The sequence below is a fragment of the Scyliorhinus torazame genome, chromosome 3 (genome assembly GCF_047496885.1).
Source record: "Scyliorhinus torazame isolate Kashiwa2021f chromosome 3, sScyTor2.1, whole genome shotgun sequence".
In the NCBI taxonomy this organism is placed as follows: domain Eukaryota; kingdom Metazoa; phylum Chordata; class Chondrichthyes; order Carcharhiniformes; family Scyliorhinidae; genus Scyliorhinus; species Scyliorhinus torazame.
Genome location: NC_092709.1, coordinates 103,412,039 through 103,432,834, shown reverse-complemented (window position 1 = coordinate 103,432,834; position 20,796 = coordinate 103,412,039). Strand labels below are relative to the sequence as shown.

The window sequence follows — 20,796 nt, the reverse complement described above, 5'->3', positions numbered from 1 at the left end:
GGGGGAGAGAGGGGATGGGGGGGGGAGAGAGAGGGGATGGGGGGGGAGAGAGGGGATGGGGGGGAGAGAGGGGATGGGGGGGGGGAGAGAGGGGATGGGGGGGGGAGAGAGGGGATGGGGGGGGGAGAGAGGGGATGGGGGGGGGAGAGAGGGGATGGGGGGGGGAGAGAGGGGATGGGGGGGGAGAGAGAGGGGATGGGGGGGGAGAGAGAGGGGATGGGGGGGGAGAGAGGGGATGGGGGGGGAGAGAGGGGATGGGGGGGGAGAGAGGGGATGGGGGGGGAGAGAGGGGATGGGGGGGGAGAGAGGGGATGGGGGGGGAGAGAGGGGATGGGGTGGAGGAGGAGGAGGGGATGGGGGGGGAGAGAGGGGATGGGGTGGAGGAGGAGGAGGGGTGGAGAGGAGGAGGGGTGGAGAGGAGGAGGGGTGGGGAGGAGGAGGGGTGGGGAGGAGGAGGGGTGGGGAGGAGGAAGGGGTGGGCAGGAGGAGGGGGTGGGGAGGAGGAATGGGGTGAAAGGAGTGGGGGAGAGGAAGGGGATGAGGGGAGGAGGAAGGGGATGAGGGGAGGAGGAAGGGGATGAGGGGAGGAGGAAGGGGATGAGGGGAGGAGGAAGGGGATGAGGGGAGGAGGAAGGGGATGAGGGGAGGGGCAGGGGCGCTGCGTGGATGGGCGCTGCGTGGATGGGCGCTGCGTGGAGGGGCGCTGAGTAGAGGGGCGCTGAGTGGAGGGGCGCTGAGTGGAGGGGCGCTGAGTGGAGGGGCGCTGAGTGGAGGGGCGGAGTGGAGGGGCGGAGGGGCGGAGCGGAGCGGAGGGGCGGAGCGGAGGGGCGGAGCGGAGGGGCGGAGAGGAGGGGCGGAGTGGAGGGGCGGAGTGGAGGGGCGGAGTGGAGGGGCGGAGTGGAGGGGCGGAGGGGAGGGGCACTGAGGGGAGGGGCACTGAGGGGAGGGGCACTGAGGGGAGGGGCACTGAGGGGAGGGGCACTGAGGGGAGGGGCAATGAGGGGAGTGGGAGGGGCGCTGAGGGGAGTGGGAGGGGCGCTGAGGGGAGTGGGAGGGGCGCTGAGGGGAGTGGGAGGGGCGCTGAGGGGAGTGGGAGGGGCGCTGAGGGGAGTGGGAGGGGCGCTGAGGGGAGTGGGAGGGGCGCTGAGGGGAGGGTGCTGAGGGGTGGAGGAGGGGTGTGGAGGGGTGGAGGGAGAGGTGCGGAGGGGAAGAGTGCAGAAGAGAGAGGAGATGAGGGGAGTGGAAACGGATGAGGGGAGGAGGAGGGGCACTGAGGGGAGGAGGAGGGTTGCTGAGGGGAGGAGGAGGAGGAGAGGAGGAAGAGGGGAGGAGGAGTCAGTGAGGGCAGGTGGAGGTGGGCGTGGGGTGATGTGATGAGGTCGCGGGCGATGATGCGAGGGCACGGTAGGGTGAGAGCAGGGTTCGCTGTGGTGAGGGCAGGGTGCGGGGCGGTGAGGGCAGGGTGCGGGGCGGTGAGGGCAGGGTGCGGGGCGGTGAGGGCAGGGTGCGGGGCGGTGAGGGCAGGGTGCGGGGCGGTGAGGGCAGGCTGCGGGGCGGTGAGGGCAGGGTGCGGGGCGGTGAGGGCAGGGTGCGGGGCGGTGAGGGCAGGGTGCGGGGCGGTGAGGGCAGGGTGCGGGGCGGTGAGGGCAGGGTGCGGGGCGGTGAGGGCAGGGTGCGGGGCGGTGAGGGCAGGGTGCGGGGCGGTGAAGGCAGGGTGCGGGGCGGTGAGGGCAGGGTGCGGGGCGGTGAGGGCAGGGTGCGGGGCGGTGAGGGCAGGGTGCGGGGCGGTGAGGGCAGGGTGCGGGGCGGTGAGGGCAGGGTGCGGGGCGGTGAGGGCAGGGTGCGGGGCGGTGAGGGCAGGGTGCCGGGCGGTGAGGGCAGGGTGCCGGGCGGTGAGGGCAGGGTGCCGGGCGGTGAGGGCAGGGTGCCGGGCGGTGAGGGCAGGGTGCCGGGCGGTGAGGGCAGGGTGCCGGGCGGTGAGGGCAGGGTGCCGGGCGGGGAGGGCAGGGTGCCGGGCGGGGAGGGCAGGGTGCCGGGCGGGGAGGGCAGGGTGCCGGGCGGGGAGGGCAGGGTGCCGGGCGGGGAGGGCAGGGTGCCGGGCGGGGAGGTCAGGGGGCCGGGCGGGGAGGGCAGGGGCCCGGGCGGGGAGGGCAGGGGGCGGGGCGGGGAGGGCAGGGGGCCGGGCGGGGAGGGGAGGGCAGGGGGCGGGGCGGTGAGGGCAGGGGCGGTGAGGGCAGGGGGCGGGGCGGTGAGGGCAGGGGGCGGGGCGGTGAGGGCAGGGGGCGGGGCGGTGAGGGCAGGGGGCGGGACGGTGAGGGCAGGGGGCGGGACGGTGAGGGCAGGGGGCGGGGCGGTGAGGGCAGGGGGCGGGACGGTGAGGGCAGGGGGCGGGACGGTGAGGGCAGGGGGCGGGACGGTGAGGGCAGGGGGCGGGACGGTGAGGGCAGGGGGCGGGGCGGTGAGGGCAGGGGGCGGGGCGGTGAGGGCAGGGGGCGGGGCGGTGAGGGCAGGGGGCGGGGCGGTGAGGGCAGGGTGCGGGGCGGTGAGGGCAGGCTGCGGGGCGGTGAGGGCAGGGTGCGGGGCGGTGAGGGCAGGGTGCGGGGCGGTGAGGGCAGGGTGCGGGGCGGTGAGGGCAGGGTGCGGGGCGGTGAGGGCAGGGTGCGGGGCGGTGAGGGCAGGGTGCGGGGCGGTGAGGGCAGGGTGCGGGGCGGTGAAGGCAGGGTGCGGGGCGGTGAGGGCAGGGTGCGGGGCGGTGAGGGCAGGGTGCGGGGCGGTGAGGGCAGGGTGCGGGGCGGTGAGGGCAGGGTGCGGGGCGGTGAGGGCAGGGTGCGGGGCGGTGAGGGCAGGGTGCGGGGCGGTGAGGGCAGGGTGCGGGGCGGTGAGGGCAGGGTGCGGGGCGGTGAGGGCAGGGTGCCGGGCGGTGAGGGCAGGGTGCCGGGCGGTGAGGGCAGGGTGCCGGGCGGTGAGGGCAGGGTGCCGGGCGGTGAGGGCAGGGTGCCGGGCGGTGAGGGCAGGGTGCCGGGCGGTGAGGGCAGGGTGCCGGGCGGTGAGGGCAGGGTGCCGGGCGGGGAGGGCAGGGTGCCGGGCGGGGAGGGCAGGGTGCCGGGCGGGGAGGGCAGGGTGCCGGGCGGGGAGGGCAGGGTGCCGGGCGGGGAGGGCAGGGTGCCGGGCGGGGAGGTCAGGGGGCCGGGCGGGGAGGGCAGGGGCCCGGGCGGGGAGGGCAGGGGGCGGGGCGGGGAGGGCAGGGGGCCGGGCGGGGAGGGGAGGGCAGGGGGCGGGGCGGTGAGGGCAGGGGCGGTGAGGGCAGGGGGCGGGGCGGTGAGGGCAGGGGGCGGGGCGGTGAGGGCAGGGGGCGGGGCGGGACGGTGAGGGCAGGGGGCGGGGCGGTGAGGGCAGGGGGCGGGGCGGTGAGGGCAGGGGGCGGGACGGTGAGGGCAGGGGGCGGGGCGGTGAGGGCAGGGGGCGGGGCGGTGAGGGCAGGGGGCGGGGCGGTGAGGGCAGGGGCGGGGCGGTGAGGGCAGGGGGCGGGGCGGTGAGGGCAGGGGGCGGGGCGGTGAGGGCAGGGGGCGGGGCGGTGAGGGCAGGGGGCGGTGAGGGCAGGGGGCGGGGCGGTGAGGGCAGGGGGCGGGGCGGTGAGGGCAGGGGGCCGGGCGGGGAGGGGAGGGCAGGGGGCGGGGCGGTGAGGGCAGGGGCGGTGAGGGCAGGGGGCGGGGCGGTGAGGGCAGGGGGCGGGGCGGTGAGGGCAGGGGGGTGAGGGCAGGGTGCGGGGCGGTGAGGGCAGGGTGCGGGGCGGTGAGGGCAGGGTGCGGGGCGGTGAGGGCAGGGTGCGGGGCGGTGAGGGCAGGGTGCGGGGCGGTGAGGGGCAGGGTGCGGGGCGGTGAGGGCAGGGTGCGGGGCGGTGAGGGCAGGGTGCGGGGCGGTGAGGGCAGGGTGCCGGGCGGTGAGGGCAGGGTGCCGGGCGGTGAGGGCAGGGTGCCGGGCGGTGAGGGCAGGATGCCGGGCGGTGAGGGCAGGGTGCCGGGCGGGGAGGGCAGGGTGCCGGGCGGGGAGGGCAGGGTGCCGGGCGGGGAGGGCAGGGTGCCGGGCGGGGAGGGCAGGGTGCCGGGCGGGGAGGGCAGGGTGCCGGGCGGGGAGGGCAGGGTGCCGGGCGGGGAGGTCAGGGGGCCGGGCGGGGAGGGCAGGGGCCCGGGCGGGGAGGGCAGGGGGCGGGGCGGGGAGGGCAGGGGGCCGGGCGGGGAGGGGAGGGCAGGGGGCGGGGCGGTGAGGGCAGGGGCGGTGAGGGCAGGGGGCGGGGCGGTGAGGGCAGGGGGCGGGGCGGTGAGGGCAGGGGGCGGGGCGGTGAGGGCAGGGGGCGGGACGGTGAGGGCAGGGGGCGGGACGGTGAGGGCAGGGGGCGGGGCGGTGAGGGCAGGGGGCGGGGCGGTGAGGCCAGGGGGCGGGGCGGTGAGGCCAGGGGGCGGGGCGGTGAGGGCAGGGGGCGGGGCGGTGAGGGCAGGGGGCGGGGCGGTGAGGGCAGGGGGCGGGGCGGTGAGGGCAGGGGGCGGGGCGGTGAGGGCAGGGTGCCGGGCGGTGAGGGCAGGGTGCCGGGCGGTGAGGGCAGGGTGCCGGGCGGTGAGGGCAGGGTGCCGGGCGGTGAGGGCAGGGTGCCGGGCGGTGAGGGCAGGGTGCCGGGCGGTGAGGGCAGGGTGCCGGGCGGTGAGGACAGGGTGCCGGGCGGTGAGGGCAGGGTGCCGGGCGGTGAGGGCAGGGTGCCGGGCGGTGAGGGCAGGGTGCCGGGCGGTGAGGGCAGGGTGCCGGGCGGTGAGGGCAGGGTGCCGGGCGAGGAGGGCAGGGGGCCGGGCGGGGAGGGCAGGGGACCGGGCGGGGAGGGCAGGGGGCCGGGCGGGGAGGGCAGGGGGCCGGGCGGGGAGGGCAGGGGGCCGGGCGGGGAGGGCAGGGGGCCGGACGGGGAGGGCAGGGGGCGGGGCGGTGAGGGCAGGGGGCGGGGTGGTGAGGGCAGGGGGCGGGGCGGTGAGGGCAGGGGGGTGAGGGCAGGGTGCGGGGCGGTGAGGGCAGGGTGCGGGGCGGTGAGGGCAGGGTGCGGGGCGGTGAGGGCAGGGTGCGGGGCGGTGAGGGCAGGGTGCGGGGCGGTGAGGGGCAGGGTGCGGGGCGGTGAGGGCAGGGTGCGGGGCGGTGAGGGCAGGGTGCCGGGCGGTGAGGGCAGGGTGCCGGGCGGTGAGGGCAGGGTGCCGGGCGGTGAGGGCAGGGTGCCGGGCGGTGAGGGCAGGGTGCCGGGCGGTGAGGGCAGGGTGCCGGGCGGTGAGGGCAGGGTGCCGGGCGGTGAGGGCAGGGTGCCGGGCGGTGAGGGCAGGGTGCCGGGCGGTGAGGGCAGGGTGCCGGGCGGTGAGGGCAGGGTGCCGGGCGGTGAGGGCAGGGTGCCGGGCGGTGAGGGCAGGGTGCCGGGCGGTGAGGGCAGGGTGCCGGGCGGTGAGGGCAGGGTGCCGGGCGGTGAGGGCAGGGTGCCGGTCGGTGAGGGCAGGGTGCCGGTCGGTGAGGGCAGGGTGCCGGTCGGTGAGGGCAGGGTGCCGGTCGGTGAGGGCAGGGTGCCGGTCGGTGAGGGCAGGGTGCCGGGCGGTGAGGGCAGGGTGCCGGGCGGTGAGGGCAGGGTGCCGGGCGGTGAGGGCAGGATGCCGGGCGGTGAGGGCAGGATGCCGGGCGGTGAGGGCAGGGTGCCGGGCGGTGAGGGCAGGGTGCCGGGCGGTGAGGGCAGGGTGCCGGGCGGTGAGGGCAGGGTGCCGGGCGGTGAGGGCAGGGTGCCGGGCGGTGAGGGCAGGGTGCCGGGCGGTGAGGGCAGGGTGCCGGGCGGTGAGGGCAGGGTGCCGGGCGGTGAGGGCAGGGTGCCGGGCGGTGAGGGCAGGGTGCCGGGCGGTGAGGGCAGGGTGCCGGGCGGTGAGGGCAGGGTGCCGGGCGGTGAGGGCAGGGTGCCGGGCGGTGAGGGCAGGGTGCCGGGCGGTGAGGGCAGGGTGCCGGGCGGTGAGGGCAGGGTGCCGGGCGGTGAGGGCAGGGTGCCGGGCGGTGAGGGCAGGGTGCCGGGCGGTGAGGGCAGGGTGCCGGGCGGTGAGGGCAGGGTGCCGGGCGGTGAGGGCAGGGTGCCGGGCGGTGAGGGCAGGGTGCCGGGCGGTGAGGGCAGGGTGCCGGGCGGTGAGGGCAGGGTGCCGGGCGGTGAGGGCAGGTGCCGGGCGGTGAGGGCAGGGTGCCGGGCGGTGAGGGCAGGGTGCCGGGCGGTGAGGGCAGGGTGCCGGGCGGTGAGGGCAGGGTGCCGGGCGGTGAGGGCAGGGTGCCGGGCGGTGAGGGCAGGGTGCCGGGCGGTGAGGGCAGGGTGCCGGGCGGTGAGGGCAGGGTGCCGGGCGGTGAGGGCAGGGTGCCGGGCGGTGAGGGCAGGGTGCCGGGCGGTGAGGGCAGGGTGCCGGGCGGTGAGGGCAGGGTGCCGGGCGGTGAGGGCAGGGTGCCGGGCGGTGAGGGCAGGGTGCCGGGCGGTGAGGGCAGGGTGCCGGGCGGTGAGGGCAGGGTGCCGGGCGGTGAGGGCAGGGTGCCGGGCGGTGAGGGCAGGGTGCCGGGCGGCGAGGGCAGGGTGCCGGGCGGCGAGGGCAGGGTGCGGGGCGGTGAGGGCAGGGTGCGGGGCGGTGAGGGCAGGGTGCGGGGCGGTGAGGGCAGGGTGCGGGGCGGTGAGGGCAGGGTGCGGGGCGGTGTGGGCAGGGTGCGGGACGGTGTGGGCAGAGGTGGGGCGGTGTGGGCAGAGGTGGGGCGGTGAGGGCAGAGGTGGAGCGGTTTGGTGAGGGCAGGTGTTGGGATGATGACGGCAGGGTTCAGTGTGGTGAGGGCAGAGGGTGGTGAGGGTGAGGTCAGTGGTGTCGTATTAATCACCCTGGGGTAACACGGACTGAACTGGATGCAGTTGTACTTGAAAGTAGACTCCAAACTTTGATGTTGGTTCAATACGCTTTATTGAACTTGTTAAGCAGTGCACACAGTTCGCTGTGGGTTTGACACTTTACTAATCTAAGCGTGCTTACTATAACTAACTCGACCAGACTAGCTCTGAGCCACGTGTAGAAGGTGCTAACTGATATATACACCCTTACTGTCACTCCAGTTGTCACCAGTGGAAAGAGGCAGTGTTGATACCTCGTGTGTTTTATAGTGGGAAACCACCTTCTAGTGTTCTCCCTGGTGATTGGTTGTGTTCTGTCCTGTGTGTTGATTGGCTGTACTGGGTGTCTGTCACTGCTTTTCGGTATCTCATTATGTGCATGAGTGCATATCATGACAAGGAGGAGGGGCAGTGAGTGTCTGGGTATGAGGGAGGGGAGGGAAATGAGGGAGGGGCATGAGGGAGGGGAGGGGCATGAGAGAGGGGAGGGGCATGAGAGAGGGGAGGGGCATGAGGGAGGGGAGGGGCATGAGGGAGGGGAGGGGCATGAGGGAGGGAGGGGAGGGGAAGGAGGGGGAGGAAAGAGCGGAAGAGGGAGAGGAGACCTGGAAGGGAAGGGTAGGGTAAGGATGGGAGGGTAAGTGGAGGTGGAGGGGGGAAGAAGGTGACCCGAGTTGAAGGGATCGAGGAGAGAAGTGGGAGGAGAGGAAGTCTGGGGGAGGAAAGGGTTTTGAAGGTAGGGAGAGTTGGATGGGAGAAAGCTATGAAATGTCTGTTTTTTACCACAATGTCCCAATTATCTTAACAGCCAGCTCCAGCATTAACAGCAAATGAGGCAATATAAGCGCCTCCAGTTGCAACATAACTTCTGACACCAAACAGAAATGGACGTGCCAGCAGCATTGAGTGCTAAGGCTCCCCATTTTTACAGGCTGTCAGCATTGTGCCTGTGTTGTTAAGCCAAGCACTTTTTATATTGTTTGTATAAATGCTGATTTTAGATCAAGAATGATCTGAAAATAAAAATTGTAACTGTCGCTTTTGAACCATTGTTCCTGCGCAGTTACTTTTCAGCGAGAGAACTAAAATGAACCTTGCAGTTCGAGAAAAATTCCAGGCTACCATGGCCTCAACATATTGCAGGTCTGCTTGAAGTAGAAGCAATTCTTCAACTTAATGCCACCTTCAACACCATATTTGTTCTAGCCCTTTGGAGATAATGTTCGTTTAACAGAATGAAAGTTAAAATTTCTATATTAAGCAGGGTCTTACAATGGGATATAATTTTTTGGCTGTTGACGTATTTGCATTAAAGGAAATATTCTAAGTCTACTTGGTTTATGAGTTGTTTAGGCTACATACTAAGGATAGCTTTATTTTACATGCAAGGCGTTACATTTTATTGTAAATATGAACCATCTTGACTGCAGTTACAGAAGTAAGCACGAGTGGATTTATATTCCCATAACTGAAGGCTGAGAAGGAATACTGGGCAGTCAAGAGGACAATTGTTTGCCTTACGATCTGTAAACTACTATCAGCATTGGTTTTATTATACCTTTATATTAACTTTAAAAACCGGAAATGTTTTCACTCATTTTGTGCAGGTTATGTAGCCTGTGCTTTGCAACATAAATACATAACTTTGTTGTCCCCAGATTTTGTCTGCAGATGTCAATGGCTAGTAGTGGAAACTTGTTCCCCGTGAAAGCTTTTCAGGTTATCATTTAATATTTCAGTGTAAGTGTAAAGTAAGGCATTTAAGGTGGACCACCAAACTCCTGAAAAATCTCCACTTTTTAGTTATCTTCTAAAGTTTACCAATATGTTCACAAAAGAGATCTGGCGATGATTCCCTCTCTGATGTGGTTTGCACTTGGACAGACTATGAACATGCCAACTCAGCAGTAGCCTGCTCTTTGGACATGAAGAAACAGCAACTTTATTTCAATTCAGTGCATTGTAGAATTTTCATTACTCCGACCTACTGGAAAAATCTTCAGTTGCTAAAATGAAAGGAAGACTGATTGTGAAGAAAAAAAACTATATAAAGAAACTTTTGTACCAGAACTGAAATACGAAGATAAGCATCAAGAGTACCCGAGAGGCTGATCCACAGGACAATAAGCTGGCCAAATCAGGACTCAAACTAGAACAACAGAAGGTTTGACTACCAAGTTACAGTCATCTTAAAGACAACTGAATTCAAACACTTTTGTTCACCAATAGAACAGTTGAAACATCTCAGGAATGAAATTGCATAGTAAAAAGACTCTGGAGGCTGAATTTTGATTTACATCCAACGTGCCAGCCCAAATTTGCTGAAATACTTACATTTTTATAACCCATTAAAGACAACTATTATGAAACTGTATACGTATAGAACATATAACTGTTTGTTAAACCCAACACAACAAAATGAACATATTTGACTCAATTATGGAGTTAGAGGGAGACCATAAACTGAACTAAGGTCAAGCAGATTACAGTTTGCAGAACACAGAGATCATATTGGAACTTTGTAATGTGCATCAATTAATCACACACACACATATATATATATATATATAATATATACAAAATCTGTTTAACTGTCTTTATGAATTCGTACCTGTACTATACCTTTGGTACTAGCAACCATTTGGATCACTTTTGAAGTGGCTTTATTGACTACAATAGTTCTCACAATAGTCCCACATTAGAGATTAGCGTGTAAAATTAAACCGCATGGGATTAGGGGTTGTCTATGGAGATGGATAGAAAACTGGTTGGTGGGGCAGCTCAGTGGCTAGCACTGCTGCCTCATGGCGCCGAGGTCCCAGGTTCAGTCCCGGGTCACTGTCCATGTGGAGTTTGCACACTCTCCACGTGTTTGCGTGAGTTTCGCCCCCACGACCCAAAGATGTGCAGGGTCGGTGGATTGGCCACGTTAAATTGCCCCTTAATTGGAAAAAATTAATTGGATACTCTAGATTTATTTTTAAAAAAGAAAATTGGTTGGCAGACAGGAAACAACAGCACGTAGCACAGTGGTTAGCACAATTGCTTCACAGCTCCAGGGTCCCAGGTTCTATTTCAGCTTGGGTCACTGTCTGTGAGGAGTCTGCATGTTCTCCCCGTCTGCATGGGTTCCTCCGGATGCTCCAGTTTCTTCCCACAAGTCCCAAAAGAGGTGCTGTTAGGTGAATTGGACATTCTCAATTCTTCCTCTGTGTACCCGAACAGGCACCGGAATGTGGCGACTAGGGGCTTTTCACAGTAACTTCATTGCAATGTTAATGTAAGCCTACTTGTGACAATAAAGATTATTATATTATAAACAACAGTCGGAATAAACGGGTCTTTTTCCAAATGGCAGGCAGTGACTAGTGGTGTAGCGCAGGGATCTGTGCTGGGACCCCAGTTATTCACAATATATATTAATGATTTAGATGAGGGAACTAAACACAATATCTCAAAATTTGCAGATGACACAAAGTTGGGTGGGAGGGTGAACTGTGAGGAGGATGCAGAGATCCTTCGGTGTGATTTGGACAAGTTGAATAAGTGGGCAAATGAATGGCAGATGCAATAGAATGTGGATAAATGTGAGGTTATCCACTTTGGTATCAAAAAGGGGAAGGCAAATTATTATCTGAATGGCCATAAATTAGGAGAGGAGAATGTGCAGCGAGACTTGGGTGTCCTCGTACAGCAGTCGCTGAAGGTAAGCATGCAGGTGCAGCAGGCGGTAAAGAAAGCAAATGTTATGTTGTCCTTCAAGCGAGAGGATTAGAGTAGAGGAGCAGGGATGTCTTGCTGCAAGGCCACTCCCAGAATATTATGTGCAATTTTTGCCTCTTTATCTGAAGAAGGATATTCTTGCTCTAAAGGGAGTGCAGCAAAGGTTTACCAGACTGATTCCTGGGATGGCAGAACTGACATATGGGAGATTGAGTTGGTTAGGATTGCAATCGTTAGAGTTCAGATGAATGAGGGGGGATCTCATAGAAACCTATAAAATTCTAACAGGGTTAGACAGGGTCGATGCAAGAAGGCTGTTCCTGGGTGCCTCCAGAACCAAGGGTCACAGTCTAAGGACACAGGGTAGACCATTTAGGACTGAGACGAGAAAAATTTCTTCACCTAGAGTGTGAGCGGCCTGTGAAATTTGTTACCACAGAAAGGAGTTAAGGCTAAAACATGTATATTTTCAAGAAGTAGTTCGATATAGCACTTAGAGCGTAGGGAATCAAAGGATATGGGGGAAGGCGGGATCAGGCTATTGAGTTGGATGATCAGCCATGATCATAATGAATGGCAGAGCAGGCTCGAAGGGCCTCCTCCTGCTCCTATTTTTAATGTCACATTAAATAGTCCAGATGCCTTTTGTGGCCAGCTTCCCCTTCATGGGTCTCAGGACTTCGACTCACTGCCTGTTTGGTTTCTTCATTTGATCATGGGATGTGGGTGTCGCTGGCTGGGCCAAAATTTATTTCCCAACCCTGAGAGCATTTAAGAGTCAACCACATTGTTATGGGTCTGGCATCACATATAGGGATGACCAGGATGACAGGTAGGGATGACAGATTTCCTTCCCGAAAGGATATTAGTGAACCAGATGGGTTTTTACGACAATCAACACAAGTTTCATGGTCATCATTAGACTTTGAATTTCAGATTTTTATTGAATTCAAATTCCACCATCTGCCCTGGCGGGATTTGAACCTGGGACCCCAGAGCATTACCAAGGGTCTCTGGATTACTAGTCCAGTGACAATACCATTACACCACTGCCTCCACAAGCTGGCACTTAAAGATGCTCCTTTTTATTTGCTTCTTCTTCCTTCTTCACACTGTTACCTCTGTTATTCCCCCAAGGATAGTTCCTTGGCCCCCTCTTATGTCTCATCTACATGCTAGCCCTCTGCAACATCATCCAAAAACAAAACAATTTTCACATGTACACTGACGACACCTAGCTCCACCTCACTGACTGTCTCAACTCATCCAATATTGCTAAATTATCAGACTGCTTATCTGACATCCATCATTGGAAGAGCAGAAATGTTCTCCAATTAAACATTGGGAAGACTGATGCCATTGTTTTTCTTCCCCAGTCCGAACTCCATTTCCGAGCTACCAATCTAATCCCTCTCCCTGACAACAGTCTGAGACTCAGCCAATCTGCTTGCAACCTTGGTGTCGCATTTGACCAAGATTAGCTTTCAACCTCATATTTGTGTTAAGACTGCCTCCCTAAGATTATCTGACTTCGACCCTGCCTCAGCTCATCTGTTGCTGAATCCCTCATTCATGCCTTTGTTACCCTGAAACTTGATTATTCCATCCCACTCCTGGCTGGTCTCTCATATTCTATCCTCCATCTACTGGAAGGCAGCCAGAACTCTGCAGTCCATGTCTTAACTCATATCTCGTCCCTTTCACCTCTCACCCCTGTGCTTGCTGATTTACATCGGTTGCCGGTCAAGCAATATCTTGATTTTAACATTTTCATCCTTAATTTAAAATTCCCCTTGACTGCACCCATAAACCCTCTGTGATATCTATGGTCCTCATCTGCATTACCAATTATAATTGCTCCACAATTGGTGGCCCTGCCTTCAGTTGCCCAGGCCCCGCACTCCAGAAATCTCTCCCGAGACCTCTCTCCATTGCTCTGCTCCTTTATGATGCTCCTGAAAATTTTCCACCTTGACAAAGGTTTTGGATGTCTCGCCTAATATCTCCTTATATGGCTTGGTGTCATATTTTGTACTATAATGTCCCTGTGAAGCACCTTGAGATGTTTTATTACATTAAAGAAAACTTTATAAACCTAAGTTGTTGATTATGTCATTATGATTATGTCAATAGCCAAAGAGGTTATTTGGAAATAGGGTATGTCAATTTCAAGGCAGTAAATGACAGTTCAAATAAATAAGTAAAGTCACCATAGTCCCAGATGACCATAGGCTGCTTTCCCCTTTGACAGGGAGAGCTGACTGGTGGCGATTTAACCGGAGGGTCACCGCACCTCAGGCGAGGGGCAAGGTTGAGAAGGCGAAGACGTCATGAATAACAAGAATTTAACCAGTGTTGTTGCCCTTGCACTGCATCACAAACCAGCTGTTCAGCCAACTGAGCTAAACCGGCCTCATTAGTATTAATCAAACTACCAATCCAGTGGCTTTTTCACTCCTTTGCAAGTGCCAGGCATCTGCTTAGCAGCAACACACAACAGAATGAATAAAATCAGAATTGAAGCAAATAGGAAACTGCAGTCCACCCCAACAATTTTTGCTGCAGCATTTCAGAGAGGAAAGACATTAATTAGGATAGAAGGATATAACGAAAGATAAGTGGCACTGAGCTAGATGGCCCTTAGTAAATGAGAGACTGTTGTCTGGAAGTACTTTTTCACACACTATTGTTTGCAGAGAAGTTTGATGTTTTTTTTTGCATTACATAGAATTATGCAAGCACAAATGGGAGTTTAAAAATTTAAATGTTTCTTTTTCCATCATTATGAATGTGACTAAGGAATGAAAAAATAAAACGTTAGATTCTATGTCTCGCTCCTAATAGACTTTTCCTGTGGTTGCTCCCAGTGAAGCATCTACTAAATTTGAGACCTGATATTTTACAAGACAGAGATTTTTAAAATTCCAAAGTTAATGTAACTTTCATCTCCTTGGATACAAAAGAAAGTTTTCATGTAATCCTGATGAATAGTAGTGTGAATCTGACCACTGTTATTATCTCCTTGGAGATTAATAACTTTAAAAAAAAAATTTGAACTCCCAGTTAATAGTTGAAAGGATGACATGAGCAAGACTTCATGTTTTAATATTTTTACAGTAACAAACTGAAAGCATTATTGACTAATTATTATTTCTGGTAAGCAGCTTATACTTTAAACTGAACAGAACAGCTGAACAGAACTCCACCTTTACTTTGAACACAACTGAAAAATCCACTTCACATGTATGCTTTACACTGTTCCTTAAGCTGGCATTCACTATTTCCGGAACCGGTCTAAAGTGATTCTTAGCTCCCAAGAGTTTACTTCTCTTCCTTCACTTTCCCAGCCTGGTAACCTTTACCCTCAGGGCTGTCTTTAATGGTGAGGGCTTTTCCTGGAATTTATCCCTCTAGTGCCAAGCTAGGTGAATCTTCCAGCCTTGTTGCAAGTCATCACAAATGTATCTTTTCAATCCGAGTCCAAGTCCAACTTAGAGACTTTTGGTCTCCAGCCGCTCTTTCTCTACCGGCCCTGGCAGACTGATCTTGCCATGCTGGTGGCAGCCCAGGCGACCAGACACCGGAAAAGCCAGTAGCATCCACGCAGGCTGTAGGCAGAACCCCATGTGCAGGCGACCACCACCCACCCTGAAGACACACCCAGCCGCCCATTAGACGAAGGAGGGACCCAGAAAGGACGCCAGGGACAGCCCAATGTGTACAAGCGTTGTTCATCTTTCGAGGAGATGATGGACAGCACGAGTCGCAGGAGACTCCGTCCCCAAAGAGACAGCGCAGCACCTGTGCCACGTCCTCGCAGAGGTGGCAACCCATGGAGGAGTAGGGCACTCCCTTCCGGTGGCCATGAAGGTCACCGCAGCCTTGAATCTACATGCCACCGGTTCATCCCAGGGCTCAGGCTGGGACTCATGCGGCATATTACAAGCTACAGCCCACAAGTGCATCCGTGATCTCACGTATGCCCGGGCAGCTGACTATATCAACTTTGAGCTGGACCAAGTCCAACAAGATGCCTGGGTTGCAGGATTCTCTGCTATCGCTGGGATGCCACAGGTTCAGGGGGCAATTGACGACACACATGTCGCCTTACTTTAATCTTTAACAACTTCATCACCCAGGCATGTTGTCAGGCAGACTTCAGCCCAAATCACAAGATCCCTTTAATTTTACCCTAAATTGAAGACACAGTGCCAAAATATACCAATGTTATAAACTTCAAATTTCTAACATTACAAATCAGAAGATTTGAAAAAGTGAAATTGTAACCAGTGTCAGTAATTTTTTTGGAACGGTCAAGGGTTCAGACAATTACAAAAGCTTTAAATATGGAACTTAGAGCTACAAATGATGGGCACGTTTGAACAAATTCTTAACCAGATCTAATGAGCATGAGTAATTCTGGTTATGTGTTCAATACTTTTCGATAGCATAGCTTGCTTTCAGATTTTTGTATCTTGCTTTTTCTCACTTTTACTTTCAATCTTAGGCATAAGCTTGCTTCACGGGAACACACATTTCTCCCTCTATTTATATGGAATGGCCAGAAAATGATGTACACATTCCTGTTTATGATAAACTGATATTTCAGGAATACTCAATTCCCCCTCCCCCATTTACATATGCTGCAGCTTTCGTTAAACATTTAGACACTTCACAGATACCTCGACTTAGCTATTAATGTGAACAATTGCATATCATCACTGTTACGTGCATTGCTATGTACTAGCAACCAAGTCTGCCAGTTTAAACACTAAATTTATGCATGTCACGTTACTAATTTTAAAAACTAATGTTCGAAAAACTCATTCTTGGCAAGGCTAACTGGCACATGTAAAATAAAATAGCTGAAATTAGAACAGAAGGAAAATAGTGTGAAGATGATTAAAAATTGTTTTTAGTTTGGCAGGATTTCCTTTTAAAAATAATAAACCATACATGTGGCATGGATGTAAGAAGCACATTTGCCTAAGCTTGTATGTAAATCTATATAATTTGGCAGTGAAGGGTAATCGGTGCATGGTTTGCTGTTTGTGAGAATTCTTCAGTGTAATTGGCTGCTTGCTGACATCCCTGTTGTTGGTTGCCTGAAGACTTGGTGCAAGGTCCAAATTGATGTCGGAAAAGATGAAATCTATGGCACAGTGATCACTACTAGATCTTTATGGACTGCTTTCTTTGAGGTCAACGATAAATGCTGTTATATCACCACTGATCCTAAAATCCAAACCAATAGACTTTGTCATAGTAACTCAGTGCAATTGAGTGACTTGCTAGGTCATTTTAGGGAGCATTTTAAGAGTCAACCACATTGCTGTGGTTCTGGAATTACATATAAGACAAATAGAGCAAGGTGGCAAATTCTGTTCCCTAGAGGACATTAGTGAACCAGATGGATTTTTATGAAAGTCTACTGGTTACGTGCTTACCATTACTGGTAATATTGTTTTATTTCAGATTTATTTAATTAACTACCAGGTGGGATTTGCATTCATGTCTTCAGATCATTAGACAGGCCTCGAGATTACTAGTCCAGTAACATAACCACTATGCTACCATTCCCACTATTTTGTACATCTATTTCCTTAATAACTATGAGCTAAGTGATAAATTGCATCCTGGACCCAATATTATGGAAGTGTTTACGTTCTCTCTGATTTTAAAGGGTCTGACTAATATCCTGATGCTGCAGTATGGGACTTTAACACTAGAGGCCCTTCATGAACTACTTAATTATTAAATCTTTTTCCACAGGTAGAAACTTGGCAACTACAGTATTTTAATTTATTCCACAGGTCCCAAGGATTGAAAGAAAAGGCTTTGTACAGGTCCTGGGATATAAAAAGTAAAGTCCAGATCTCCAATTTGTGGAATTCACATTCTTGTTATGTATATAGTGGTCATCATCATCAAACTTTATTTCAGGTCAACTAAAGCCATTATTTCTGATTCCGAAAACTTCAAGGAGAAGTCATTTTATACACAAATTTAAACCAGCTGTAGACTTTTACTGAAATTAATGTAATATTCAGCAGCTGTTCTTGAAACTTATGCTTAAACAAATAAAATAGTAATTGTGTGAAGCTCAGAACATCTAATTTACTTTTTAAATGCTCTCTGAAAAACTATACATTGTTGGTGACCTGCAAGCTCCAGTAATAGTCATGTTCAAAGGGATCTGAATCTGTCTACAGAAGTACTTGAAGTTATTCCTCTCGCAGGTGAGCATTGCTTGCAGTGTTGTTGCAGACTGCAGGATGGAATTTGACTCTGTCTAAAGGCAATAAAATGCAGCATGGAGAAAACTGGGACAGAGCAACAAAAGAGAAGGAAAACAGGAATGGCTTGACATGGCGAGTGTTGGAATCAGTAAAATATGAAATTTTGGAATTTTTAAATGATTCCTAGATAAATTGACACTTTTATTTTACAAAATTCCATTGTTAATTTAATTAGACATTTTTACTTTCATATATATAATAAAAATTGCCTATGTAAAATTTTCACCTTGCAATGCATAATTTTTCCAGTGGTGGCAATTTTTCCAGTAAGGGCAGCACAGTGGCAGTGGTTAGCACTGTTGCCTCAGCACCAGGGAACTGGATTCAATTCTGGCCTTGGGTGCCTGTGTGAAGTTTGTACGTTATCTCCGCGTGTGTGTGTGTTTCCTCCGGGTGCTCCGATTTCCTCCCACAGTCCAAAGATGTGCAGGTTAGGTGGATTGGCCAGGCTAAATTGTCTCTTAGTTTCCAAAGATATGCCAGTTAGGTGGATTGGTTATGCTACGTTGTCCCTTAGTGTCCAAAGGTTGGGTAGGCCTACGGGGATGGGACAGGGGAGTGGGCCGAGGTAGTGTGCTCTTTCAGAGAGTCGGTGCACTCGATGGGCCGAATGGCCTCCTTCGACACTGTAGGGATTCTATGATCCTATGCTAAGTGGTCCCTTCATTTTGTGTCTTTCAACTCATCAGTGTGCATTGCATAGAAATTAATCTGCTCAAGCAACTCTACTTCCTAAATGTCCACAGGTTTTGCTAATTAACAATAATCTCAATTCAAGGTACTGATATACAAAATAAAAACAATCTATTAATTTAAATGGGGACAGAATCACATCTGTCCATCCTAAACAGCTCTCACCCTCTAATCACAATTCACCTGAATACTACACCTGGGGCGAAATTCTCCGGAAACGGCGCGATGTCCGCCGACTGGCGCCCAAAACGGTGCCAGACGGGCATCGCGCCGCCCCAAAGGTGCGGAATGCTCCGCATCTTTGGGGGCCGAGCCCCAACATTGAGGGGCTAGGCCGACGCCGGAGGAATTTCCGCCCCGCCAGCTGGCGGAAACGGCCTTTGTTGCCCCGCCAGCTGGCGCGGAAATGACATCTCCGGGCAGCGCATGCGCGGGAGCGTCAGCGGCCGCTGACAGTTTCCCACGCATGCGCAGTGGAGGGAGTCTCTTCTACCTCCGCCATGGTGGAGACCGTGGCGGAGGCGGAAGGGAAAGAGTGCCCCCACGGCACAGGCCCGCCCGCGGATCGGTGGGCCCCGATCGCAGGCCAGGCCAACGTGGGGGCACCCCCCGGGGCCAGATTGCCCCGTGCCCCCCCCAGGACCCCAGAGCCCGCCCACGCCGCCTTGTCCCGCCGGTAAGGTAGGTGATTTAATTTACGCCGGCGGGACAGGCAATTTATCGGCGGGACTTCGGCCCATCCGGGCCGGAGAATCGAGCGGGGGGGGGGGGGGGGGGCCGCCAACCGGCGCGATTCCCGCCCCCGCCGAATATCCGGTGCCGGAGACTTCGGCAACCGGCGGGGGCGGGATTCACGCCAGCCCCCGGCGATTCTCCGACCCGGCGGGGGGTCGGAGAATGTCGCCCCTGGTCTCTACTCCCCATGTGAATGATTAGAGGAGATCAAGTAGTGTAATATAAATCCATAATCATTATTTGCGAAATTATTCTACCAAGCTACTGTTCTGAACAACATATAATATTAGGTTGAATTTATTTGTGCGTTAAAGGTAAAAATGGTTTCAGTTTCCTTTACGTTTTTTTTATGAACCTTGATGCCTGGGTGTCTCGGCAGACATGTGACTAAAATATTTCAGGTCCATTGGGATTTTTTTGTATATATTATATATATTTTGTTTTATGATCTTTTACAACCCCTGAAGCTAAAGAAATGGGTTGAAAGGGATTGAAAGTCCAGTGATTCTAAATCAAAGCGCAAAGTAGAAAATCGTTATTATTGCCGAGTGACAGTGATCCAATGACACAAACACAGAAAAAAGACAAGAGTTGAGAGGGAGTTTAGTGTATGTGTCAGAGAGAGACAACAGGGATTTTGAGCTTTCTGAGAAGAAAACCTGCAAAGCTAGTGGGACAATAGTTAACTGAATAATAATTTATGGAACTAAGAAAAGTGATCAGTTTAGTCGAGGTGCAATTGGAAGACTGAGTTTAAGGAACTCATTTGTTTGCTCTGCAGTTGAACCAACAAGGAGTTTACAGTGTGGCTTTTGGGTGTCATTGGGTACGAGTGAATGCTCAGTAATCCACCAGAAGAAAACCATTTTCAATTGTACCAGTCCCAAGCGGTGAGATTTTGTGTCATGCTTGCGGAAACGCTTCATTGTTTATGTGTCTGGAAAGATATTGCTGGGGTAAAGGAACAGAATGAATTTTAATTGTTTTGTGTTCATTGTCTGGTGTAATACAGATCAACTTTTCTTGTTTTAATAAACAATTTATTCTTTGTATTAAATGCTCAGCAGCAGACTCCTGTGAATTTCTTCAGTAACTTTCCTCCAAAGTTTTGAAATAAAAATCAGGATCTATCAAGCTAGGTTTCACTCTCGGATCGGACTTGTCCAGTAATTATAACAGCTGGGATCGTAGCAAGTACAAAGCCATAATAATTTAAGATGCTATTAAATTTTGAATTTTCTCTCCAATGGTTTATAATGAATTAAGAATCTTAATGAAGAGACAGGATGAGAGCTGAAGTCGGAGCTGACAATTCATCACAATGCAAATGCCTAATATCATGGGAACACACAATTTACACAGGAACTCAATATTATTTTACTTCTGTTTCACATTTCCAATGCATGTAAGCAGACATGACACAATTTCACCACAACTATTGAGAAGGCCCAGTTAACAGATGCGTTGTTGGAAGAGGTTTGGAATTCTGTACATATTGCCATTACAAAGGAGGTTTACATAACTCGCTGCCCTGACAAAGGTGCACCTGTTGCCTGTCTTATACTTTTATTTTTAGTCAACTGCAAGACTATATTTTCAGCAGCATTCTGGAAGGAACCCTCTCCTACCTGTCATGCGAGGAATTAATTAATACTGAGACTATTGTGCTCCCAATACAACAAGAACTCTCTACTCCATATGAACATTCATTTGTTTCTGTGTACATACATGTAGCTATGGTGCACTATGCAGTGCAACCTTGTCCAAAATCCATATTTAAATAAGCTTATTTAACATTTGGGTAAAATAAAGTTTCAAGAGGGCAAGAGATCATTTTGGTTGTTTCACATTACTACAAATCGTGCTGCAGTTTGTGAAATGCCTATTGTTAGTAAAGAAACAGAAATATCAAGTAAAAACAGCTTTAGATGAGATATTTTCCTTCACTTACTGTTAGGGTATTCACCAACACTGTGATTTTTCCCATTCCAGTACCAAAGAAGAAGAGTTGCATCCCGTGATCCTGACAGGATGTAACAGTCACCTCCAATGTACGATTCCGATCTGGCTAAGCATGTTACAACATCCCAGTGTCCAAAAATCACCTGCGCGAGTTTACCTGAGAAACAAAATCACCATAACTCAGTTTTTATTGAACATCCAATATTCCATGACACAATTGAAATTTTATTTTGCTTAATCAACATTCTTTCATATGTCACATAGATAGGAATTCAAAATGGTAAACCTTTAAAGACTATAAAGGATCTTCCAAGTAAAAATTCAAAAATATTTAACATTAATATTAATGATTTGAATACTATACTCTAAATTTGATTTTACAACCCTAACAGGCACTGGACAATGAAACGTGGGAGCTGATACATTTTGGCATAAAATACACGGATAAGAGTATAAGCTAGATGGAAAGCAGTG

General features: G+C 54.6%; 1 protein-coding gene across 2 annotated transcripts in view; it reads right to left on the bottom strand.

Moving 5' to 3' along the window:
- The window catches only part of LOC140408621 (lipopolysaccharide-responsive and beige-like anchor protein), a 1,704,725-nt gene that overhangs the window by 33,009 nt on the left and 1,650,920 nt on the right, over positions 1-20,796 (bottom strand). For both annotated transcript variants that reach the window (XM_072496077.1, XM_072496078.1), the window contains exon 52: positions 20,312-20,479. In XM_072496077.1, coding sequence (XP_072352178.1) covers positions 20,312-20,479 — 168 coding nt within the window. The remainder of the gene's footprint in view (positions 1-20,311; positions 20,480-20,796) is intronic.